General features: G+C 53.4%; 8 protein-coding genes across 8 annotated transcripts; 4 read left to right on the forward strand and 4 right to left on the reverse strand.

Moving 5' to 3' along the window:
- The first annotated feature begins 4,587 nt into the window (after positions 1-4,587).
- SETTUDRAFT_47069 (uncharacterized protein) lies at positions 4,588-5,514 on the forward strand. The gene is made up of 2 exons (XM_008026196.1): positions 4,588-4,964; positions 5,017-5,514. The coding sequence occupies exons 1-2, from the start codon at positions 4,596-4,598 to the stop codon at positions 5,026-5,028; spliced, it is 381 nt and encodes a 126-aa protein (XP_008024387.1). The 5' UTR covers positions 4,588-4,595; the 3' UTR covers positions 5,029-5,514.
- Positions 5,515-6,574: 1,060 nt separating this feature from the next.
- On the forward strand, positions 6,575-8,863 carry SETTUDRAFT_184257 (uncharacterized protein; the record flags this gene model as incomplete). The annotated part of the gene is made up of 2 exons (XM_008026244.1): positions 6,575-7,807; positions 7,854-8,863. Exons 1-2 carry the CDS (start codon positions 6,979-6,981, stop codon positions 8,861-8,863), a joined length of 1,839 nt encoding a protein of 612 aa, XP_008024435.1. The 5' UTR covers positions 6,575-6,978.
- A 794-nt stretch (positions 8,864-9,657) lies between these two features.
- SETTUDRAFT_168717 (uncharacterized protein) lies at positions 9,658-10,573 on the reverse strand. Its single transcript, XM_008026245.1, has 3 exons — positions 10,542-10,573; positions 10,093-10,437; positions 9,658-9,995 (listed from the first exon to the last, which is right to left on the reverse strand). Exons 1-3 carry the CDS (start codon positions 10,545-10,547, stop codon positions 9,816-9,818), a joined length of 531 nt encoding a protein of 176 aa, XP_008024436.1. The 5' UTR covers positions 10,548-10,573; the 3' UTR covers positions 9,658-9,815.
- Positions 10,574-10,768: 195 nt separating this feature from the next.
- SETTUDRAFT_130266 (uncharacterized protein) lies at positions 10,769-12,982 on the reverse strand. The gene is made up of 5 exons (XM_008026246.1): positions 12,637-12,982; positions 12,223-12,582; positions 12,097-12,176; positions 11,718-12,041; positions 10,769-11,667 (listed from the first exon to the last, which is right to left on the reverse strand). Exons 1-5 carry the CDS (start codon positions 12,881-12,883, stop codon positions 10,969-10,971), a joined length of 1,710 nt encoding a protein of 569 aa, XP_008024437.1. The 5' UTR covers positions 12,884-12,982; the 3' UTR covers positions 10,769-10,968.
- Positions 12,983-13,154: 172 nt separating this feature from the next.
- Positions 13,155-15,253, forward strand: SETTUDRAFT_168719 (uncharacterized protein). Its single transcript, XM_008026247.1, has one exon. The coding sequence runs from the start codon at positions 13,221-13,223 to the stop codon at positions 14,916-14,918; it is 1,698 nt and encodes a 565-aa protein (XP_008024438.1). The 5' UTR covers positions 13,155-13,220; the 3' UTR covers positions 14,919-15,253.
- A 239-nt stretch (positions 15,254-15,492) lies between these two features.
- On the forward strand, positions 15,493-17,578 carry SETTUDRAFT_47074 (uncharacterized protein; the record flags this gene model as incomplete). The annotated part of the gene is made up of 4 exons (XM_008026197.1): positions 15,493-15,674; positions 15,753-16,269; positions 16,324-16,517; positions 16,571-17,578. The coding sequence occupies exons 1-4, from the start codon at positions 15,519-15,521 to the stop codon at positions 17,576-17,578; spliced, it is 1,875 nt and encodes a 624-aa protein (XP_008024388.1). The 5' UTR covers positions 15,493-15,518.
- Positions 17,579-17,929: 351 nt separating this feature from the next.
- On the reverse strand, positions 17,930-18,695 carry SETTUDRAFT_168724 (uncharacterized protein). The gene is made up of 2 exons (XM_008026248.1): positions 18,456-18,695; positions 17,930-18,370 (listed from the first exon to the last, which is right to left on the reverse strand). The coding sequence occupies exons 1-2, from the start codon at positions 18,559-18,561 to the stop codon at positions 18,111-18,113; spliced, it is 366 nt and encodes a 121-aa protein (XP_008024439.1). The 5' UTR covers positions 18,562-18,695; the 3' UTR covers positions 17,930-18,110.
- Positions 18,696-19,546: 851 nt separating this feature from the next.
- Positions 19,547-24,706, reverse strand: SETTUDRAFT_47076 (uncharacterized protein). Its single transcript, XM_008026198.1, has 4 exons — positions 22,128-24,706; positions 20,242-22,070; positions 20,019-20,190; positions 19,547-19,967 (listed from the first exon to the last, which is right to left on the reverse strand). Exons 1-4 carry the CDS (start codon positions 24,622-24,624, stop codon positions 19,912-19,914), a joined length of 4,554 nt encoding a protein of 1,517 aa, XP_008024389.1. The 5' UTR covers positions 24,625-24,706; the 3' UTR covers positions 19,547-19,911.
- Between the last annotated feature and the right edge of the window lie 76 nt (positions 24,707-24,782).

Raw genomic sequence — 24,782 nt, forward strand, 5'->3', positions numbered from 1 at the left:
TTCTAGGAGAGCGAAAGCGAAAAAGAACAAGGGTAGGACGAGGACGAGGATGAGGGCGATGATAACAAGACAGCAAGACCAGGAGGAGGAGGAGAATAAAGACTGAGACGTAGATGAACACCACACTATACTACATCAAAATACCATGTCTCTACAACTACATATTGTATTCTACCTCTCGGGATCTTCAAATAGAAACACATCCTCGGTCTCACTGTTAGTCGCAATCTCAGTCTTAGTCTTGTAGTCGCCTCATCAGCACAGCTTGGATATCACATCACATCACATCATATCACGTGCCATGCCATGCCGTGCTATACATATGCAGGACATAATAGGGAGAAGGAGAGGGAGAAGGAGGAAGACGAGGCGTCGATATAAAAGGGGTTCTCGGCACGAGGAAAAAACGTTACTCTGTACTATGTTGTCATTATAGTTATCATGATGAATGATTCGATCTGGTCTTCCCACTGTTGGTCTTGCTACTACTACTACTACTACTACTACTACTACTACCACTACTTCTACTACCCCTTTGTCTCGCTCGAAGAAAAAAAGCCATGAAGAAAGAAATTCTTTTTTTTTCCTTTTTTTCCCCTAAATATATAAAAGAAATTGCTGTCGTATAAGAGACTACTACACACAAAAACCGAAACAGGGTTTTTTTTTCCAATTGCGGTTTTAGTAATTCAAATACGTGAGATTCTCGCCGTCATCATCATCATCATTATCATCATCATCACTGTTTGTCGGCATATTCGTGGTGGCGGGCAGGGGTGATACTCGGGGAATTCGGTCTCACACTTGTGCCCGTAGCTGTATCCATGACTGTGCCTGTATATGCGTGTGCGGGTGGGAGCGTAAGACTAGTATTTATCCATGTGGTTGTTTGGTAAGAGAATGTGTGTGCGAAGCGGGTTTCAAGGCTACCGCGAGGGAAAAGATGGGTAGCGTGGCGATGGCGATGCAAAAGGTTCGGTTTAGTATTAGATAGAGAGATGCATGGATGCATGTTGGTGACGTGTTTACATCCAAACGCTAGTTTAAACCAATATACACAAACGAACAGATACCAGCCCGATACACGTTATATGCCATTTCTTTCCCCCCCCCTTAAGCTGTATCGACAGCCCGCAGCACCGCTGTACATACATACCTACGCCACATCGCCATACACCATACTTTCCCAACCAATCTCCTACAGCTACTCAATAACTACACCTCTACATCGCTGTATAGGTCATATCACCATATATTTTCTCCCCCAAGCCTTTGAATCTTCGTTACCGCGATCCTATTTCCAGAGCTGAGATGAGATGAGATGAGATGCAATCTGACTGGCTCAAAAAGATGCGCATGGCTACAACATGCACCAAAGAAGCTATTCTGTACACCGCTCATCTCCAAGCCACTACGCACGCATCTTGCTGTCATTCCCGATGAGTAAGCCCAGAAAGGGGAAGAGAGAAAAATGGGGGGGGGGAGGCATAGAATCCGTAAAGAGAATATCCTTTCACCCCGAGTACATCAAGCATCAGCCATGCGATTCCTCATCTTCCCAAATCCCCATCTCTACTAACCTTCTTGACTCTCTCCACTTCCCTAGAATCTTTTCTTTTTCTTCACACACAAGTACAGCCACGATTCCCAATCCGGCTGCATGTCGCGAAGCTACTAGCATCGAAGCGGTGCTGCTTCGGAACCTTTTTTTTGCCCCAGTCATAAGGGAGAGAGAGAGGTAGGTCACTCGAGACGATGGAAAATAATGGCACCTTTTTGCATGTACACTAAACGGACCGAATGGGCAAATATGTACAGTGAGTAACCCCCCACTAGCTAGCCTAAGAAAAAAAAAGGGCTATGCTAGTTGTGTAAGTACACATACAGACACAGATACAGAAAGACTAAGAAAAAAAAGAGTTATCATGCGATAAGAAGGCGGGATAGGGACGCACAAAAAACCCACAAGTCAGCAGCAATTCCGATCTAAAGGACTAGTACTGGATAAATGAACTATTTTTGTTTTAGATTGTTGGGGGAGGGGGGGGGGACACAAATATATAAATCACCGAGACCCGTCCCAGCCAAGACCCCGCCCGCCATGATGCGATTGGGTAGAGAGAAGAAAAAAGGGCGTGAGCTTAGAACAAACGCCCCCACAGTTTCAAAACACCTGGTCACTTTAGGTATTATCGGCAGTCAAGGCCGACACACGACCTTTCAGATTGATCTTATCTGAGCCGGGCAAAAGTTTCCCCATGATTGTGACTCGGAAACAACAACTCACAGGGCCTGACGACCCATGGCCAATCAACCAACAACCCGATAAACCCGCCCTGCATACATACCTGGCCATTGTCGGGCCAAAAACACCAGCGAGGATCCGACGGAAAAGAGAGACGCGGGTGTGTTACAAGGCTCCCAAACAGCCATCCTCCCTGTCATTTACTTTCTCTCCGGGTCGACTGGTTTTTAGAGGATCCAAAACTACGGTTATCCCTGTTGGTGGGCAGACGGTACTTGCCTAGTTGTATACAGTAGGCAAACACGCTATGGCATATGAGCATCCCTCCACGCATGCCCTGGCCCCCCCTCTCCGCACCAAGCTACCCCCCATGTCCGTCTTACTTCTTGGCCGCACATGCACTAAGTGCTCGTTGAGTGTTGGCTGCTGGTGCATGAATCGATCGAGTGTCGTCTGCCTCTCGGAGCGAATCCAGGCTGCACCTATCGCGTTTTGGATAAATGCATCGCCATAGAATGCGTCTACAGCGTTACACGTGGACTCGTCTTTTTTGCCGGGTCCGTCTTTGCGGTCCGTCTTGTTGTGGCTACGCGCTTTGCTGGCTTTGCTCCCTTGTATGTAGATCGGCGGAACACGGCTTGTAACTGTCGCGCCACGTTTTCTTTTAGGAGAGGCTGCTGTTCATCCCTCGCTACGTCGTGCCATTTGTATGGTTGTTCTCCAGTGCCTGGCAGGGAGTATCGGTATAGTTTGATTGCTTGTTGGGGCCAATGAATCTTGAGCGTTCTGCCAACGACCGAGCGTGCAGTATTCTGAGCAGTCGCACGAAAGACATCAATCGAGCCTTGATTTCTAACTGGCCGTCTGCTGAACATAAGGCACCATGTATGCTATTCGTTACTAGGACGGGACTGCAATTCTCCGATGCCCATCTCCACTTTGCTGTGGACAGAAATACGCAACGCCAAAAACGAGATCGCGTGGCATATGGCTTGGCTTGATGGTATCGTCTTAGTAGTCTTTGTTGGTTTATGCAGGCGGACACTTGGAGCCATGTGGTCTGACGCTAACAAGGCGCCTCGATGTCAGACTGTAGCTGGGTAGGGTTGCACCGTCATGCTTAGGCAGTTGCATCTAATTGTTAGACTTGCAGGTTCTTACTGAGCCTCCAAGTCGCATGCCTGCACGTCCCATACGCTCGGTGCAGTTTCGTGATCTGTCGTTCGGTTGCTGACGCATCACCAAAGCAAGGCCAAAGAAACAGTTGTTGCAAATGGCTGGACCGGGCCGCTGACAGAGGGTTATGACCATGAACTGTTCTGGGAAGTGGAGGGCTTATCCTAGCTCTCAAACCATCGGCATGCTGACTGTGACATAACACATATATACTGTTCTCTGTTAGCAGGACATGGAGTAGGGGTGACGGGCCGATCGAGGTAGACCGCCCTTGTCTACACGCCTGTTTCGCAGGAAGGACTGGTTGAAATACATGCAAACCCGATTTTCTGAGAGCTTTTGCTGCTCTAGTGATGACTCGCTGTAGCATGTATCTTGCCTGGTGTTTTGAGCTTGTGTACAATCACGATAATCGGAACGGACGGGTGTTCGGCACACGTGGAAGGAGACAAGGTGCATCACGAGCATCTCTGCCTCGTCCGAGCCGGACCGCGTACTGTCAAACGTGGGTCTAGGGATCGCGGTCATATCGCTAAGTGCTGCTTGGGCAGCGACGCTGAGCGCCCATACATCCGCCAACGCTACCTCTCAACGAGCGGGTGCCGAAGATGAGGCCGGATTCTCGGAAACGGATATGCACAGCCACAGCGGGCTCCTCTTGTCATACCTCGGCAGGTGTTTCTGTTGGCATGCATCTCCATGGGAGTTGAATCGCTGGCCGTGCACATTGGTGATTGAGTGTAGGATACGATGTCACGATGTAGTAAAGAGCCGGCCCTGTGGTACTGAGGAAGTCGAGTCGGAGCCGGTGCAATCAGTCGGAGCCAGCTTGCTGGGGGTTCCTGGAGCCTTTCGGATCTGTTTGTATACCGAGGCAGGGTTTGTCCTGTTGCTGCGTGCTCATTGCTCCGCACGCGTCGATTCGAGTGCCATGAGCCGCGTTTAGTTTGGCAGACGCTCGGCATATGGTCATCGAGGGGTCGCTTTTCGACGCTACGACAGAACAGGTCTAGGCTGCTCGCCTAAAGCAGATCCCTGCAAGCAAAATGCTGATCATCGAACTTTGACATTGCCAGCCGTGCGTCGACATTGCCAGCCGTGCGTCGACATTGTGGAACTTTTGCAACAGCCAGGCAGTTTTCCACAGACATTTCCCATCCAACAGGCGCACAGGATGGCGGACTCTGATCCAGCAGCGAAAGACGCACCGGCTAACCCGTCAGATGCACCCAACGCCCCAGCACAATCGTCGGCACAAACACACGACGTCCAGTCAGAGCCTGCGCCGTCGACTTCTGCTCAGCCAGCACCAACGGCGTGTGCGCAATGTGGCAAAGCGCCCGAATCACTCAAGCAATGCATCAAATGCCATAGCGTCTCGTACTGCAACAAGGACTGCCAGAAGGTACACTTCAAAGCGCATAAAAAGGCATGTCCCATCTTGGCGCAAGAGTACGTGAAGAGTCATGAGCCTAAGATGGCAAGTCGATCGAGCGGGGCAGCAAAGGGAGCAGCCAGGGAGAGAGGTCTGCAGAAGTGGCAGGTATGTGAGATTCGGACATGTGATGACGGATTCGATACTGATGTTTTGTCAGTTCGACACCTAGGGCTCTGCGTGAAGACAGGTGTGGAGTCGGCGTGGGGCGAAGAGTCGAGGAACTGAGGGCGATGAATGGAGTTTTGCCGGCGGCGAGGCGGTGTATGTATTCTGATATTTCACGCATGTACATAGTGGAAATGTACCGGTCGTCTTGTACGGATCCAGCAGATGACTGGCATTTTTCCATGGGCTAAGGGTAGGCTGCGCCAACGTCTTCTGCCCGCTGTCGACCGATGTACAGGGTAGCGGTCGCTTAGTGGCCATGGTAGATAGGGCTCCGGGTGCCATGGCGGCTGACGCGCAGCACAATGATCGGCCGCACATTTGGCCGCAAAATGCTACGGTTCCAATATGGCCGGAAAGTGATGAAGCTTAACCAGGTAGCCAGCGAACAGTAGTGCCCCAGGCATGGGCAACATCCGAGGTGAGCCATTTGTATGGCGGATGGATGTAAATTTGGAACTTTAACCACATGTGCATATGGTTCAAAAGGAGCGAGAGAGGAAGAGGCGTCGGAGAGGTGGTGCTATGCGGCAGAAGCATCTCGATGGGCCGTCTAGACTCGCATGGGCTCCTTGCCCAACAGGGCCTGGCGTATGGCGGCATCGGTGCATGAGGGAATGCAGTGGTACCAGTGCCAGTACTGCTGGAGTGGGCGTGGCCGTGGGGGTCGACGGTCTTCTCGAAGGACAGGTAAGCAAGATGCGCATGTTCAGCACAAGCCAGCAGCAGATAGACTAGGTTTCAGGTATGGCCAGGGAGGCAGCAGGGTAGGCGAGATTGAGGGCGGCGTTGTCGTGGACTAGATAGCGAGTATGCACAGCAGCACACGCAGAGCGACCAAGCCACGCCTGGCCTGCAGGGCAGCAGCAGGCCCGAAAAGGATTGCGGCGGCCCAGACTAGTGCTGCAGCGGGCATGGATGCGATGCGATGCGATGAGGGCTCGTATAGTTGGTGTGGCCGAGCACATTACTCGGCGCAGCCAGTGGTGCCGTGGCCATTGGCGGTTGGAAGGGCGAGCGGCTTGAATAGTGCGCATGCAACGTCGTTCGCCGGGAGCCTGGTGGCGGCGGGCGTCAGGCCACACAGGCCAGGCAAGGTGACGGAGGGAGGGAGGGAGGGAGGGAGGGAGGGATGGCGGGGGGCGGATGGGTGGATGGGTGGGTGAATGAAGGAATGACTTGTGGCCCAGGTCTAGAACTCTGGTGGGAAAGACCCTGGGCGCTCCAGACGCACTAGGCAGCATCAACTGCAGCGAGCATCGGGTATTCAGTCCGCGAGCCCACTGTAAGCTACCACACACGCTCACTCACTCATTCACTCGCACCCACCTACCCACTTATCCACCTACCTACCTACCCACCCACTCGCTCCCTCATTCACTCCCGCTCGCGTTTGCGCTCCCCATCGCTGTGCCGGCCGTCTTGGGCCCGCCTGCTGCTGCCACCACCGCTGCCGCCGCCGCCACCACTACCACAACCACTATCAGCTCCACCTCCACCTCCACCTCCACCTCCACCACCATCATCATCATCACTACCAGCGCCGTCACCCCCACTACTATTACTACTTCTAGGTGCACAGCGACGACAACCACGGCCACGACTACTACCACTACTACCACTACCACCGCCGCCATCACCATCACCACCACCACCACCACTCCACTCCACTCCACTCCGTCCTTAATCCGACTTACTCCGGCTGCCGTGCGCGCCTCTCGGTTCCAGCCACTGCCGCCTGTTTCACTCGCTGATCGCCTGTCCCCCGTCGTCCTGTCACTTGTGCCCACGCGGCCGTTCATTACCCGCCCCACCGCAGAGCTAGAGCGTTTGTTCCTGGCCGCCAGATCTTCTAGCCACGTCTCCGTGCGCCTGTCTCTCCCGCCTTGCCCAGCATAGCGTGACTGTACGTCGCATTACCTTCCCTGCAAACACATCACAGTTGTCGTTTGCCATGACGGACCCCAATCCCCTGTCGCATGCCTTTCAACTTGTCCATGCTGACACTACTAACCCTCTTCCCCCCCAACATCCCCCTCTTCACCCCGTCCCGTCGTCTGTACCTGCTACCCCCGACGAAGGAGCAGACGCTGGTCCCTGCTCCGCTATAGCGGTTCCCAACGACGTCTCGTCGTCGCTCGACGCTTCCCTGCCGCAGCCCTTCCCGCTGCCTTCCGCCATACCCCAGCCTCTTACGACACCCAGCTCCGACGATCGACCACATGTCGATCTGACTCTGAGCCTGCCTCCCAGTAGCCTTTCGCTTCCTCCACCAACTGCAATCAAACAGAGGCATAATTTACGCCTACCCTCGTTCCAGGTGCTGGGCATTGCCGCGCCCCACCCTGATCGTATTCTGGCGCAACCCCATCTGCCCTGCTCTCCACTCGGTGCCGGTCCACTATCAAAGCCAGAAGATCCTCTCCATGCTCTCAGCCCACTGCCGCACAACCACACGCATCCTGACGGAATTACTAACCCCCCCATTACCAGTCCGAAGGCAACAAGAGCCCCCGTGGCACATCGCGTGTCCGCTCACACGCCTCCTTCGGACTCGGACCCGGGGACGATCAATTGGGGATCCTTTGTAAACACCCATACGGCGGGACTGGGCTCTCCTCCTCATTCCGACCCCGGCCTGTCACCAAGCCCAAACATCATCGCCTTGGAAAGAGCTCCTGCCCAGGCCCAGATCATCGTGCCCACGCACGACACACTCGACGACGCAACTGACGACACGCTGAGCATGGCAGCGTGGATCGAAATGGCCAAACGCACAATTAGTAAGCATATCCCCTCGCGCCTCCCATGCTCCATTGTACTGAGTAGTCCGAGTACATGAATCCGGCTGTCTGGACCTAGACTCTGTCAGAATCCTTTCGCATGCCCTGCCTTGTCCCTCGACAACCGGCCATGTGTTTGGCCAAGTAATTGCTTCAATACATGATGCCTCGTCGACAAATACTTCATGGATTAATGTTTTTCATGCTCTTCCCGGCCGCTACACCCTTCTGGACTTGCCCAAATCCCCGCCGTCAACTCCAGGTCCCGCCGTCGGAGGAGATTCCTACTTCACCAGCAAGGTCTTTGACAGTGCTGTCGCCATACCCGACTACCAGCTCGACTCGAAACTTTTACCTTCATCGCCGAGGCCAGTAGTTCCACCAGGCAGCATCAACGTATCGATTGTCGAAAGATATATTCCGCCCACAAACACAAATGAGTTTGCAGAGATGTTCTCGTTTCAGGGCCGGTCTTTGTTGTACGACCGCTTAATAGAGCTGTCGAGCGACAATGGCATCCTGCTCTTCATCTACCCAACAAAAGCAGGCGCAAAGACATTTATGAGGCAATATCTTGGACCTATCCTTGATCCGCTTTTGCGTACCGTCACGGTAGTGCACGAACTTCACTCTGAACTAGGAAGAAATATAGGCCAGATGAGCTCAGTCAACTACCTAGACCAGTACGACCATCTTGAATCCCAAGTCCGATCCTTTTGCGCAGCAATGAGCGAGCGAACCGCACGACCTGATCGAAAAGCAACATACCAAGTCATACACGCAGCAAAAGAGGAGGTGCTACTGGAAAGGTCGGCATGGGCCAACGATTGGTGGATAAAACAAGAAAAGCCCCGCGTGCGAGATATTGTCATGAAGTACTTTAACAAGTCGAAGAAACTCCCAATGGGCGAAATGAGCGCTGCAACGCTGATACAGCACGTTCTCGACGGCGTGTCCAACCGAGAGTACCAGGACGGAGCACCCACCAAAGGCGTCGAGGTCGGCGTCTTTATTGTCAAAAAGACGAGAGCTGCAAGAAACCCGGAACAATTATGACATGGACAGGAGCCTGCAAGAGGACCGGATGAGTCAACTTGAGGCACAATGACCGGGACGTTGAGGCCCGCGTGACTCTGTATTTTCTTGTACGACATTGCGAGTATCCCATTCTTTGCATGGCATTGCGCGGCGTTAGTAGCAGCATTTGACATCGGACATCTGTCTGGAACAGTACAAAAGCGAACAAGATAATGATAATACCCAGTGACGTTTATTACAGGAACAGAAACGGTAACTAGGAACTGGAACTGCAATGACAAAGGGACAATATAAGTAGTAGTGCTATGTAGAAACCGATTTCACCATGGTGCACAAGACCTTCCTTCCCCGTAAGCGCTGGTTCCCTCACAGCAGAGCGGCACTGTCCCAGGCACGCCAAGCTCTTAGCGCGAAAATCTGCCCTTTCACTTCTCATTTCCTTCTTTCACCGTGCACCCACGGCGACACCATGTAGTCGTAAATTGCAACACAAACCTAAAAATCAGCACATCATTCGATTTTGCCAAAATCCCACCCCACATCACGTGAGACATTCTATTTGCAGAGCGGGTACGTGTTATCTTTTTCCATCAGCTGCGGGCGCCGCTTTTGTACTGGCTGCAGCTTACGACACGCTGCACCTGCTTGCATCTTCCATACGCCATCGCGTAATGTAACACGTCGATCGAGGTGGCTAGACTGCGTGGGAAATAGTAATGGGGTCTATCTCAAACATCCATGATTCATATCCAACAGTCCACGAAGGATGCCGAAGACGGAACTGACTCACTTCACGCATATAGGATTCGGTGGTCTGCCATCTCATTCAATTGGGTTCAGATTGTGTCGTTTTTTTTCAGAATGCATTTGTCTCGGTCGCCTCTCGCTTCTGTCAAACTCTTAATACCTTTTCCACCGATTTATCCCATCTCTTCACACTGCTTCCACTTTCTCTTTTTCCGTTGTTTCTTCAGACCTTTCGCTTCACCTTTCTCCTCTTCTTATTCGCAGCGCCAAGCAACTTATTCGTAATCTTTGGCATTTCCATGTCCTCGACACCGTGCGGGATCTGAGCCTCTTCTTCATCAAAGACTTGTTGTATAATGGCGAGCATATCATGGAGTTCGTTTTCCGTGAAGCGTGTGCCAGCCTTTTTTTGGCGTCATTGTCAGCTGACTTTTACCTTTCCATCTTCTCCACATAACGTGAAGCGAGGTAAGGGGAAAGAAAGGAAAATAATAACGTACTTCTTCGACAACCAACTCCAACATCACCTGCGTCGTTGGTCTCAGATTGTATATCTGCAGATACTCGGCCTTGTTCAAACGGTACTTTGGGGCGAGCGCTCGGAACAAGCTGTTGGGACCCTTGTACAGCGTCATGGGCCGATTTGGATGCGCGTCCACGAGAGCAGTCGTCATGTAGTCGGGTGTTTGCAGGTACGCGAGGCCATCGCGCAGCATGTGGGTGAGACCAGATGGCTTCTTGCGCTTGCGGTCCGTGCCATCAGTACCGGTGTATTCTGCTTCCTCGGTGAGGAGGTGCAGGAGGACCTCGTGGTTGGTGAGGAGCGCCGACTGGGGCGTCTTGATCTGGCGGGGGAGGGATTGATCAGAGAGGACACGATAAATGGTAAGACTTCGTTGGCGATGGAAATGGAAATGAAATGGTTGAGCTTCGACATGGGGCGACTTACATGCATGATGATTATTGCCTAGTTAGTTTTCCCCCCCAAAGTAAGGTATAGTTGTTCTTTTCTCTTTTGGCTGCTGCTCGCTCAGATACCAAGACAATCAAAGTCACGGGACCGAGGTTCTTCCAGGTGCGCGGAAAAGAAAAAAAAACACCAGCACCAACCAGAGCATGCACTTTTGAACATGTAATTGTATAATACCAACTGGCGGGTATCCATCCACCGCATCCCCATCATGCAACGTGAAAAAGGACCTTTTCAAAGGTAAAACTACACGATAAAAATGCCCACACACCCATAATGCGCCACTCGCCCAGAACATGACAAGCTCAAACCCAGTACAAACGCCCTAAAGTCCGTTTTGTGTGGTCGCAAATGGCTACAGATACACACAATCGCCGCCCCTCTACGTCATCAAGGGCGCGCGCATCTAGTCCTTGCTCTTCTTCTTTTTCTTCTTCTCCGCTTTGTCTTCGCCATCGTCGGCTTTCCGCTTCTTGCTGTCCTTGCTTTCTTTCTCCGCCTTCTTGGCCTCCTTCGCAGCCTTCTTTGCAGCCTTGGCCTCGCGTTTTGCGGCACGCTCCGCTTTCCGTGCCTTCTTGGCTTCCTTTTCGGCCTTCTTGGATGCCTTGTCTCCCTTTCCGCTCTTCTTCTCTTCTGGCTCCGAGTCTGACCCTGAAGCGGCGTCGGCGTCGGCCATGCTCTCGTCTCCGTCGCTGTCGACTTCTTGTACCAGCTTCTTGGGTGTGCCGTTTGCCTTGCTTGACTTGGGCGCATCGGCAGCAGGCTCGTCGCCAGTAAGACCATCGGCGTCTGGGTTGTACTTTCGCGCCTCCTTGACTTCCCACTTCTTTTGTCCACCAAGCGCAGTCTGGTTGGCATTGGCCAGGCTCTTCAGTGGCTTGCCCTCGAGTGCGCGAAGTCTCCTCTCGATCGTCAGGCGAGCATCGCGACCAACCTGGGACTTCTCTTCTTCGGTAGGTTCCTTGGATGTGTCTTCTGACGAAACACCCCAGGTGCTGAGGGCGTCGACACGCAGACCCAAAGCGGACTTTGCGGCGAGCATACGAGCAATCTTTCCCTTGTTCTTTCCAGTAGCCTGGCCGATAAGAGATGCATGGTAGATGAGCTAATGCGGTCAGCACGAGCACGGTGCGGTCGACAGGTTTAGGTACTTACACCGTATTTGGGTGTGTCGTGCTTGGTCTTGAGGGCACGGAAGAGGGCCTTCTCAGCACCGAGAATTTGAATGGTGGAACCAGGCGACTTGGCGAGGTTCATCAGAGATCCAGCGTGGGCAATCAGGCGCGCACCAACAAGCTCGCCGACAAGAGCAGTCAGGTTAGGAGCAAGAGCCTGCATGCGGTTCGACAGGTAGTTGCCAAGGTTTTGGCGGTGCTCAGTCAAGTCCACAACCTGCTCGGCAAGAGCAGAGGTGGTTTCCAAGTCTTCCTCCGTGATTTCAGTACCCATGGAGATTTCTGCAGCCGCCTTCACAGCCGCCTGGAAATCAAAGTTAGCAGAAATTCGGCAAAATCGCGGCACGGGAACATCTTACCTCAATCTCTTCTGGCAGAATCTCCGAGAGGTCGCTTTGGCGAGCGTTGGTTCGGAAGCCCATCTTCAAAACGACACGAGCTGCAAACATTAGCAAGTGTCCGCACCGAGGCAATTGGGGACTTACAGTACGCGAGGTTGTCGTTGAGAATCTTGGCCAGTTCTGGGAAATGCCAGCCGTACCACTCCTTGACTCGCATGGCGTAGGTGTTGAGCTGCTTGTCCAGCACGTCGAGAGAAGCAATGCTCTGAATAATCATGGTGTCAACCTTGTCGGGAGAGAAGCGCAGCTTGTGTCGCGACAAAGAGTGGGCCAGACCCAATCGAGTCGCGGCTTCCTCAGAGGGGAGGAGGTCGGGCAGAAGCGATGTCAAGTGCTCGCGGACGGCACGGAATACGTCCTGTGTGGACGAGTCTGAGACCGTCTTGAGGGAAAGGCCCGGAAGCTGGGCAATGGAATTGGAGAGCTTGGGGTCGGCAACAGCCACTTGAGCAGATGTCAGCTACACAAATCGCACATTGGGCTTGCAGAGCAGCGTACAAGTAGCCTTGGTCTCGTCCTTCAGTTCGTTGAGCAGCGACGACAGCATGGGCGTGACCTTGCCATCGTGCAGAGCCGCGGCCTGCTCCAGCGCATCGACGGCGCTGCCAAATTTGGCGAATTTCTTGAGCTTGAGCTGCTCGACGACGCTCGAGGAATCCTTTGTGTCTCCGCCCAAGAGCTTCTTGTCCTTGGACTTGAGAAGGACGTAACCCGCCGCGGTTTCCGAGAGGATGAAAAGACCCATTGTGCGAGAGCTCGGTCGAGAAAAGGGTCCAGGTGGGATTCGCGATTCGCGGAGCGCAACTGCCCTGGGTGGTGGATTTCGACAAAGTGTGCGAAGTCGCGATGGGGTTTGTCGCAAGCTCTGGACGTGCAGAATCCCAGCTCGAACTTTTTCCTGAGCTCGGGCCACCAGCCCAGCGCTACGCCCAGAACGCGCTAGCTCAGCTCTGGCTGGTGCAGAGGGGACGGTGGAGCACATGCTGCTGTCACCATCCATTGCACATCCCGCTGTGCTCGCACTCACTCTCGCTTCCTCTCGCTATGCTTCGATAACCAGAGTTCTGCCCACCGCATCCGCCATGTCGTCTGGCGGAGAACGCAAGGCCTCGAGCTCGCTCAACCGCAGCACACGAGGCACCGCCCCGCGCCTCGCCGACCTGGGAGAGTCGCCACGAACGCCGCTCCTCCGCTCCATCTCGTCTACCTTTGGCTCGCCCGGCGGCTCCTTCCGCTCCGAAGACGAGTATGTCGTCATTGAGGTCGGCTCGCGCTTTGTGCGTGGAGGCTTTCCAGGCGAGAGTGCCCCACGATGCACCCTCGCCTTCGGACCCGACGACCAGCGCAGGGTGGGCGACTACAGGCAGTGGGACCCCGAATACTCGCAGAAGAGACCCAAGCGCAAGATAGGCGAGGAGTGGGGGCAAGAGCATGAGCTGTACCGCCTGGACCTGAGCAACGTCGACCTCGGGCTCGTGGAAGACAAGTTCGAGAGGGCCATGCGCGAGGCATACACCAAGTATTTTCTGCTCGACACCAAGCCCCGCCGGGTTCTGCTGGCTATGCCGCCTCGCCTGCCGCACGCCTTGATGTCCACCGTCATGGATGTGCTGTTCACCAACTTCCAGGCCCCGAGCGTATCCCTCATGTCGACTCCTGTACTCTCGGCTGTGGCAGCTGGACTGCGCTCAGCTCTGATTGTAGATGTAGGCTGGGCTGAGACAGTAGTCACGGCAGTATATGAGTATCGCGAAGTGGCTGAGAGGCGCAGTGTGCGGGCAGGCAAGATGCTCAGCGAAGAGATGGCCAAGCTGCTGAACACTGAGCTGGACAATGCTGAGCCCAATGCACCAAAGGCAGACATATCGTTCGAGGAGGTCGAAGAGGTCCTCACACGCGTCGCATGGTGCAAGCCCATTGCTAGATCAAATCGAAAAACTCTCTACTTCCCTGCACGAGAAGCTCCCGTACTCGAAGAATTCGAAGACGCCGTCGAGTCACCACCACCCACTGTTACTATTCCCTTTCCAAAACACATGCCTCCTACCGACTTGACAATTCCTTTTGCATCCCTCGCCAAACCCACAGACGCTGCCCTCTTTGCGCCAGAACTATCAATAAGCGAATTCGACGATGAAGACCTCCCGCTGCACCAACTCATATACCGCACCCTTGTACACCTGCCAGTCGACGTTCGTCGGCTATGCATGTCACGTATCGTTATCACAGGCGGCGTGTCGAATATGCCTGGTCTCAAGACGCGCATAATGAAAGAGCTGGATGCATTGGTGCAGACGAAGGGCTGGGATCCCGTCAAGAGCTATGGCAAAGCAAGCGCACGCCGAGAAGAGAAGCTACGCAGCCAACGGGAGAACACAGAGGCGCGTCGACAAGAGGGCCAGGATACGGTGGCATCTTCGCTCCATCTAGATGGTCATACTCCAATAGTGCCAGCCGCGTTCCAACCACCTGAAGAAGATGCCATAGATGCCAAATTGACTCAGATGGCTTTCCGAAACGGTCCGCCGCGTGCAAGCTTGGTAGGTGGCATTCTCAGATGTGTCGAGACATTGGGTCCATGGGTAGGCGCAAGCCTTGTTACTCAGCAACGCATCAAGGGTATTGTCGAGGTGGAACGCGAAAGATACCTCAAAGATGGCCTTCAGGGCGCATCTCGCGACAAGGAAGTGTCCGTCATTCCCCAGAGACAGAGCATGGGCCCAGGGCTATCCAACAAAGGCGGGGAGAGGGCTAGCTGGACACTTGGTGTGTGGGCATAAGTTTGCAGCTGTGCGTGAATGGCGCAACACTTTTAAAATTTCTGGTCTAAATCGCGTTGATACCCCTTTTAGTTATGTCGCGGCTGTCGAGTGGCATGCGTAACCCCACCTCTGGCCATATACCATTACCACTGTAATGGCCTGACTTTCATGCTCAAACATGATAGATTTTTGCATCCTATCGGCTTGCTTCGATTCTTGTGCAAAGGCACAACCCAGCAAGTGGGCATTTGGTCATCTTCGCTTCCACTCTGCTATTTGCTGATGTTGCAGCTTGCACATTTGCATGCTTATCGACCCCGTCTTACATGAACAGTAGTACGTTTGCGTATTTTGTCTGCGAGCCAGCTGTGCGTCTTGCACACCTCTTGACCACTTACACGACGCCATTTTAAGGCAACAAGGCATCTGCGCAAGTCCGCAAGTCCGCAACTGTGCATGTCGGCAACCATGCATTCATGCAAGCCAGTCCTCAGCCAAGCAACCCATGCACCAATCAAGACAGACTTAGAGCGAAATAAAGAGCTGGGATGCCCCCGAAGAAAAGGTCCTTCTGTCTGCCAAAGGGTCCTTCTTTATATTTCCGAAGCTAACGGTACAATGGTCCCCCCACTACAGCAAGGTCCTCCTTTTCATGGATCTAGTTCCTCGACGGACAGCGGTAGAGTCCTCCAGAGTGACATTGAAGAAACCAACTACGATATCCTCTCTGAAGTGCAGCCACCACAAACGATCAACTTGTTCCGTCCTTCGAACGTAAGTGCCTACCTCTTCATCCACATTCATTGCCATAAATCGACATGCTCGTTGTTCTGTACTGAGCAACAGCTGCAGCATTTCAACCAGGCGCTTTTATGCTTAGTCACGGGCATCGGGATTGAATTGTGGTGCATGGAGATTATATGGCCAGGCATATGTGAAGAATTGTGGTGGTTTGACTGTCTACATCCCAACTCTTTCAACGCAGCGACATCCGCGGCCATCTTCGCTATGGTCTTTGGCCCAAGATCTAGCAGTCGCAAATTTGACTGTCCGGTATTCGTTGCAGAAGCTCGAAATGGCTGGCCACGTACGTGTAACAACGTAAAGAGTACTAACATGGCCGACTTGCGGCGCCACTTGACAGCTCGAGCAGGCCGCGGTTATACGCGCCAGTTAGCGTTTTTGGAACTTTGCCCTACCTGCAACAATGATTTCATCGACAAGGACGTGTTTGAGTCTCAGCACGGTTATCGAGGAGAGCTTTGCAATAACCGCCAGCCCCAGCGCAGGGGGGCCAATGCGCAAGTGCAGTGGGAATTGTTGTACCAGCAAGTGGAGGCGACGATGGCTTCTCAACATGCTCAAATGCGTACGTCTCTCTTCCCTAACATGTACGGAGACAAGTTTAACATAGTTATCCCAGGGCAATATGATGATACTATTCTACCAGGGCCCAATACCAGTCTTGCATCTCCATCGACATCGCACGACGCGGTCGATGCTTTTACCCCTCAGTCTGCATTTTGCAGCCAAGACGACGCCACGCCTTATCCCACGCTCGATCAGCCCATTTTTGAGTCAGATTCTGACGAGGAAGTAGGCCAAGAGCCACCGCACGTAAGTTTCTGCTGCATCCACTCAAATTCCCATCTGATTGATATTGTTAGTAGACTGCGCCGTCCTTGTTCAGTGTGGTAGGCCAAAATCGCCGCCCATTGAGTAACCCCAATCGTCTATCGTTGGTGTCGCGAGGCCAAACTGGCATTCGCGGCAATACCAAATCAGTGCTAATCGAACCTCCAAATGACATTGGAACCCGAGGTTCCAGACCAACATCGACAACAACTAGTAGGCCTCCCCATATAGTTCCTTCGTCAAGAGCCTTTGGCGCAGCCAGAGGGGTTGTTCAGCATATTGCAACGAGCCAAGTAACTTCGGTCAGCTTATTCGGCGAAAGCTCAGAGGCAACGTCTCCCCGGAGTCTGGACACGGCACCTTCTTTCATACACAATTCAATTGGAGAATGTAGTTCTTCATACGGCGAACATGGTATGAAATTCGAACACCGCAGAGAGACACGACTGGATGATGCTGAATCTGAAAGATGGCAAGAGTTCCCTTATGGCTCGACACCGGATTACGACGAAGACTTGATCCACGTGGGGCTTTGGAGCTTGTCATCTTCCTGCAGCGACGCAAGCACTTCGCCTTGGACCCGCCACACGGAGCCGGCAGAACAATCGGAACGAACAGGGGGCAGTTCTCTGGCACGCGGCTCTCAAGGGCCCGTACCTTTGATTCGCATGCCCGATGCCCCAAACACATACTCGAATCTCCACTCTTCGACCAGTCATAAAAGCGATTCCGAGACTCACGAGTACATCACTTGTAGTCAGTGTGCCCTTGTCTTCAGGGGTAAATACAGCAAGGGAAATCTGGCGAGGCATCAACGGCTCAAACACCAGGGCACCACCAAAACGTATCCTTGCAATGCGTGCGATCGCGTCTTCTATCGCCAGGATGCTCGCCTGAAACACATGCGCAAACACCATAAAAATTCCATGTCCGCTCCGCTCGATCCAGGCTCTTCTTCCGCCGCGTCCAGCAAACACGATCACGGCACCAGGATACCATCGGTGCCTGAGAGCGAGTCGGCGGGAAGCATAGCCACGGGTTAAATACGTTTAGCGGTTTCTTTCCGCAAGACCTTTGTATCTCTCCTATGTCCTTTTCTCCTCGTTTCATTTTTTTTCCTTCATGTTTCTTGGGTCCATTTTCCTTGTGTAGAGCCGTAATAAGAACAAAAAAATATCATGCTGTATTTGTGTATTGGATGAAGAGGTGCCTGGCTGGAACCGTTTTCATGGACATGAGAACGCAACTGTACAAGGAGATGTTGTGAGAAAGAAGAAGAAGAAAAAAAATTAAGATACAATTGACAGGTGTGTTGGTTGGCTGGGTTAGTTATCTGGTATGCAAAGTGTTCTCAGGCGGAGATCAGGGTGCAAGAACGCATGTATGATTGAATAAACCCAAAGTTTGCGACTTCCTTTCTTTTCTTTCTGCTCTTTCTCTTCCTCACATCCTCCCGTTTTTTCCACCACCACCACCACCACCACAACAACAACAACAATAACGAGTCCAGTACAGTACAAAACGAAAAACAACCACATATCCCAGCTGAACCCCACAAAAAAACCCGATAAATCCCTAATTCCTTATATTCTCCCTAACCCTATCATCCCCCCCATGCGTCTTCGCAAACGTGATATCACGTTGCTCGGGCGCGCCAACGCCTCCGTTTGCAAAATCCGCTGCTTTGGTCGTCTGCCCATCCCGCTTGATGGTGCCGCCCTCGCTAGGCGGTATCTCGCGGTTGTTGCCGGCGCCGCTGGCTGCAGACCCGTAGGTTGTGGTTGCGCCGGGGAAGCGCAGTTCCGTGTTGGCGGTGTCGATTCCGGATTCGATGGCTGGAGTTGGGTTAGGTTAGGTTAGGGGTGGTGGGTGCATGAAGGAAGGGAGGGGGATGTAGAGGAGAAAGAAGAGATAACGTACTCGAATCGCCCTTTTCATGACCATGTACCGCACTTGTACTATTAACGTCTTGCTCAGCCTTTTTAGCTAGCTCATTGATATTCGTGTTTTTGTATGCTTCGGACATTTTGTTTTTTCCTTTTATCTGTTGCCTTTCTTCCGTATTTCCAGTTCTTCCAGTTTGTTGTCTCAAGTACCCTATCAATATCTTCCAATCTCTCAAATTCTTATTTTCAAAAAAGAAAAAGATGAAGAAGGATCACTTGGTAGCTTTGTACAGTAGATGCAAAAAACAAAACAAAAAACTATGAGCAATCTGTACGTCTTATATATATATACAGACACATAACTTGCGCACATTGTTAGCAATCAAGGCCTCGAAATGAAATGCAATGATGACGCAAAAAGGGCGTTTGTGTTTGCGCATCTGTGTCTGTGTCTGTGTCTGTGTCTGTGTCGCCATGTCAGTGGTGGAAGCTGAGTAGCAAGTCAATCCAACTCCACTGTTATGAGCTCGCTCTGACATCATGCGCGTGTCCGTCTCCAGCACACTGATGACCATCTATTCCGCAAACACATACACATACACATAGACCTAATAGGGCGGAAAGGACGTGTGCTAGGTGTAGTCAGCGAGGGGTAGTGGCATAGCTAGTAGCAAAGGCAAGCTAGCATTGGCATGCCAACATGGGCTCGCTAGCGGCATGGTGATGACATTCATTCATTCATTGACGTTGAATTACCAAGGTGTACGTACACACCGCGAGCCCCTATCAATCCCCACCTCTAGACCTGTATTGATCCCACACCTACACCTACGTCCATCACACTGACACCATCGCCATCATCACGGGAAAACACACAACATGCGGGCGTAATATTATGCATTGAAGTTTAAACCCGCTATAGCTATACACACAACTGACACACTCGTCCCCTTGGAAGAAAAAAATAAGAAGAAGAAGTTTAAAACTCCGCATAATCTCTCGTTACGTCATGAAGCCATCGGTCATGCCCCCTCAATCATGAGTTTTGAACTCGAGAAAAAAGAAACCTCATTTGCGTAAGTTAAGTCGTCGTCGTGCTTGGAAGAGTTCAAAAAGAAAACATCCCCCCCCCCTTTCTCACCCCTCTTGCCATCGCGCGCTTGCTGTCGACGCCATGCTCGCTGAACTTGATATCATGCGAAATTATGTTAAAATGAACGAAGGAACGAACGGCCACATAACCAAGCAAAGCATTTTTTGTGTGGGATTTGCATCCCCCCCACCTTCGTTCTTCCTCCCCCATTCCATTACTTCCCGTCTTCTTGAGCAAAAGTCACATGCCGAAGCATGGACTGTTTTCGTGCCTTCGTTCCCGCACGTGGGCAACATAAAAAGTGTGCGTTTCCATTCTTGACATTTTTTTTCATCCAGCATTTAACAGCGGCGCATCTGCTGCTGTTTAGTAAGATGCCGGGGTTCAGATTATTCGCCTAGAAAATCTCCGAGTCGAGACTGCTGCGGTAGCTCTCCAGAGACTCTTCGTCCGCTATCACCATTGTCAGTGTTATGTGGTTATTCAATGAGCAATGAAACATACCATCAATAGGCTTCCTCCGGATGACGGTATCCGAATGCTGCAGGGGGCTGCTTGGCAGTGGGCTCCTGCTGCCCATGGCCCTGGGACCAGTAATCTTTCGCTGTGGGGTGCTCATATCACTGCTGCTACGGAGGCTCTGAGTGCTCGGGCGCGGCGAGGCGGTGGGCGTGATCTTTGCGTAAGTTAGCATCCATGTCGTGCGAGATGCACGAGCTCAACTTACGCGATGGCCCCTATCAGTCTCCAGCGAATAACGCACCTCTGCAATGGGTGCAAGCGGCGTCAAGGCACCTTGACTGCCAAACTCGTTTGGAGAGCTGTACATTTGCCTCGTCTGGCCGTAACCCGCAAGCGTTTGCTGTGGAGGCATGAGCGGCCCATCCTCTGGGATCTTGGGTGGGCGTGGTGGGCCAGCCTGGTGCTCTGACGCGTAGCTGCTGTCAGATGAGATGGGGGAAAGGTTGTTGGTATGAGGAGCCGAGACGCCAGAGAGGCGGTTGCGAGCAAGGGATGGCATGCTGCCCCACTGGTCAAAGTCGGGAGATGCGATGCTCGAGCGCATTGGCTGGAAGATTTGCGCCTGCGTCTCCAGGTTGTTCTGGTGACGGCCAGTAGGACCAGGCCGTGGCTGGGGGTGCTGCAGGTTCAGCGAGTTGCGATGGGCCTGGTACTTGGGATCTTCCATCTCGTATGCGTGCTCCTCTGGGATGAGTGGCGAGGGGGAGCGAATAGAACCCTGCTCTTCCCTGGCGAGAGATGCGCTGGAGCGAAGCCTGTCGTCGCCATGCTGGTTGTACGGTCCGTCCTCGTCATAGTAGTCATCTTGAGACGACGACCTGGAGTGAGTCGAATGAACCGAGTAAGGTCGCTTGTCTCCAGATCCGCTGTTGCGGGGCACGCTCTCTGGGTTGGTAGACGCCGTCGTCTTTGACCATCGCGAAATCTTGGGAATGCCAAAGATGGATGAAGAGTTGGACTTGTGCTTGCGCTTCGGTGTGTTCTCCTGGCTCGGCGAGTCTCGTGCTGCCCTCGAGGCCTGTGGCGGGGTTCCCAGAGACGCGCGCTTCTCCTGGAAAGCCTCTTGAGTAGGCGTAGTCATTCGCTCCGTGTTCTCGAAGCGCTGGCTTCGCTGGCTTCGTTCCTCAAACTCCTCATCGCTCTCCTCTCGCACCGTGCTGATGCGGTTCGTTGGTGCAACGTCGTAACCAGAGTGCAGATCTTGGATGCGCCGTGACGAAGAAGGATTGGAGAAATAGCCCGACTGGTCTGGCGAGGATGCAGTATTGGCGCGACCTTCAGGCTCGTAGCCTGCATCACCACTGCCCCGCAGGTTCTCGTACGAGTTGATGCTATTTGTCCGGGCGTGGTTTTGCTGATCTAGGGAGAGCTGGTTCACCTGCTTCAGGCCCTCGACTTCACCAAGCAATTGAACCAGCATCGCCTCAATGTGCTTGATGTCGCCGTCGCCCTTGCCAGCGCTGAGGCCCTTGAGAGCACGCCTAAAGACACTCTTCTTCTTGGTCTCAATTTCCTCCTCGGTCTGGTGTCGGTTGACGCGAGGCGGCGTAAGTGGCTGAGGACGAGGTCCGCCCAGGATTCTCTGCTCGGCGAGATTGACGCGCTTGTCGGTTGTGTTCATAATCATGTTGTCTTGGACCTTGATGAACTGCTTGAGATCGTCCAACTGGGTGCGCATCTCGGCCGCGCTGCGCACAAGCGTCACGAGAATTTCAGTATCCCGGGCATTGCGCTGGGCATCGCGAACGGTCAGGTGATCCATGAGCGCCACAATGTCTTTGGACTGGATGTGGTCGATGCCCTTGCCAGTAGCCGCATCGTAGAGCGGTGAGCTCATGCCGTGAGAGTTGCCACTGACGTGCCGGTCATGCTTGCTTCCGCCAGCGAACATGTCTGGGTCTCCAAGGTCCATGCCACTAAACTCATCGCCGTAATCATCATCTTCGTAAACCTTGGAGTGATTGCGGTTTTGAGGCGTGTAGCCTTCACGTTGGTTAGCCGACTGGTAACCCTCGTCTTTCCAGCCGGTCTGGCCTGACAAAGGAGTGTGAGTACTCTGCGCATAGCCTGCCTGCTCGTATTGTGTCTCACCTGGATAGGGCTGATCATAGTCATCTTCTACGGTGGGCTGGCGTTCATCTTCAAACGACGCTGGGCTCGACTGATCCTGTCTCTGAAGATGACCCTTGGAGAACGAGGTGGGCGTACGCTCTCGCTCATCTTGCAGCCCAAGTAACTTATCGGTGCGGTCACGATACTTGTCAGCTGCTCCTATAGGTCCTTGGATGATTGAGGGGTTGGTCGTCACATCAGAGTCATCATCCATGCCGTATCCAATCTCAGGCATATCGTCTTGGCCGACTGGGAACGCGCTGTGATGCATCCTCGGTGCTTCGTCAATCGATTCTGCATCCTCGGATTCGGCAATGCTCTGCCTGGGAGAATCTTCACGAGGAATGCTCTGTTTCGGAGAGTTTTCGACTTTGCGCTCCTGTGACAGGGCTTCAGCCTTGTCGCGAATCGCGGCCCATTTCTGGCCAGCAGGGACTTCCTCGGTCTGCACAGTGCCGGGGTAATTGCTGACTTGGGACAGGGCGCTCTTCTTCAGCGGGCTTGATACCATGGATGAACGGAAACTGATTTCAGTTTGATCGTGCAGCGAAGCCACGGCAGATTCCACGGCGAGCGGTGTGTGGATATACTCGGGAATTGAGCCAACCTTGCGAATGTCCTGATTCACCTTGGGATCCCGGTCCCGGTCAAGGTAGGGCCCTTCAACACTGTCGTCCGTGTACATGGTCAACCGGTTGTAGTTCACCGGTGGTGGTGTCAGGGGGTCATCCTCCAGTTCACGTCGATACTGCTCATTCTTTTGGTGGTTGCGTGAGAAGAACTCCTTCGCTTCATCCGGCATACTCGGCTCATTCAGTACAGATCTCTTGCTTTCGAGCGTAACGCCCTGTGGCCGCTTACGAGTTCGCGCAGCTTTGGTGCTTGCTGTCGAGTCCAACGATGCGATAGAGAGGCCAGACTGCCGTCGTTCGAAATGGTCGCCGAGCGAAGACACCGACGGACCGCTACGAATAGAGTTGAATCGACGAGGAGAGCCAGTGTTCTGAGCATCTCCACGGTAACTGGCCTCGCTTTGGATTGGACTAACGCCGCGTCTGGATTGGGTCTCGCTCTCAATTTCGTACTGCGACGCTTGGGGCTCAGACTGCTCAATCGCACGGGCTTTGGCAGCAGCCGCGGCATCACTGGCTCCTTTGGATCGAGAAGTGAAGCTGCGTTCGCTCTTGGGTGTTGACGTCCGCGCGTCACCAGCAGAGTGATTGCTCTGGGCAGAACCAATCGTCTGCTGGAACGCATTGGGAGTGCGCTTGGGCGTGAGGGGCGCTGGAGAAATATAGCGAGGAACTTGCTGAAGAGGAGTGTCTGCGCCTGTGCCCGTGACGCCGGTGCTAGCAGACGACCTTGATTGCGGTCTCTCTTTTGTCTCTGTGTCGGCTGAAAGAATCGAGTCTCGCGTGAGCTCAGATCCTCCTAGCAGTTCACTCTGGTTGAATGGCAGCGGCGGAACAAGTTCCTTGGGCATTGGCTCTTCGTGCATGCTCTCAGACACGCTTTCAGAGCGACTTCTGCTGCTGCGCGAGGACCGATGCTTCCTGTGCTTGCGCTCTTCTTCCTTCTCCTCACGAGATGTGTGATGCTTCAAAGCAGCCGCCGTAAGTCCCGCACCAGCAAGCCCCGCCAGCGCCATATCCCGCTGCGACATGCCCTCTTTGTGGCTGCTTTTTCTCCTGTGAGATTTCTCCTCTCTAACGGCGGATTCTGCGAAGCTAGAAATAGAGCTTCGGCTAGATCGCCGGTCGCTCTTACGGCTGGATGCGCCGGTGAGCGTTGTGCCCGGATCATCGCCGTCTCTGTTGAGAACAACCTTGGGCTTGTTGCTGTGCAGCTTGGGCGCACTGGATGATTTAGAGACTCTTCGCTTAGACGGGTCCCGGGAGCTGGTAGTAGACTCCATGGGCTCGTACAAGGTTGCGCTGTCACGGGTGGAGCGGTCAAACTTGTCCATGTTCCGCGACGTGCGGTTCTCCTCCTTGAGTGCATTCAATTCAGGAAGAATCAGGCGCTTAATGGCATCCTCAACCGTCGCCAGTAGTTTGGGGTTGTTGATGGAAGAGGTGCCCGAAACGGCCGAGCGGCGGTCAAGGTTAGACGACAGCACACTAGACTCGGTGCCGCTCGTGCGCTCAATGTCTTTGCTTCTCCTTCGATGCGACTTGCGCGGCGAGGAAAGGTCATCGTCTCGCCGCCTCGAAGCTTCTCTTGACTTGGAGGAGCGTTCTCTTGACGACTTTGGCAAGTTGCCTTCTAGGGCCTGCTGCTGCAGCTTCTCCATTACGCGCTGGGTGATGCGATCTTTGCTCAGACTCCGGCTTCGCTGCTCGCGGGGCGCCTTGAGGGTGTCCTTGATGGCCTCGGAAACAAGCGAGTCGGTCACAGCGTCCCTTTCCGAGCTGCGGCTCCTTCGCCGGGCTGGAGGGATAATCTCGGTGGCGCCCGTCATGCTGTCGGTAGGCATAGACGAGATGTCGGAGGGAATGGAAATGAAGCGTCCGCCGTCGCTGTCTTGGTCGCTCGGGTAGGGCGATATCTCAATGTCGACGGCGGGGAGGGACGAGATGTCGGAGTAATCAACGCTGCGGATATCGATAAGCTCGTCACGGGACTTTTTTCCGA

Source organism: Exserohilum turcica, assembly GCF_000359705.1.
Source record: "Exserohilum turcica Et28A unplaced genomic scaffold SETTUscaffold_17, whole genome shotgun sequence".
Taxonomy (NCBI): domain Eukaryota; kingdom Fungi; phylum Ascomycota; class Dothideomycetes; order Pleosporales; family Pleosporaceae; genus Exserohilum; species Exserohilum turcicum.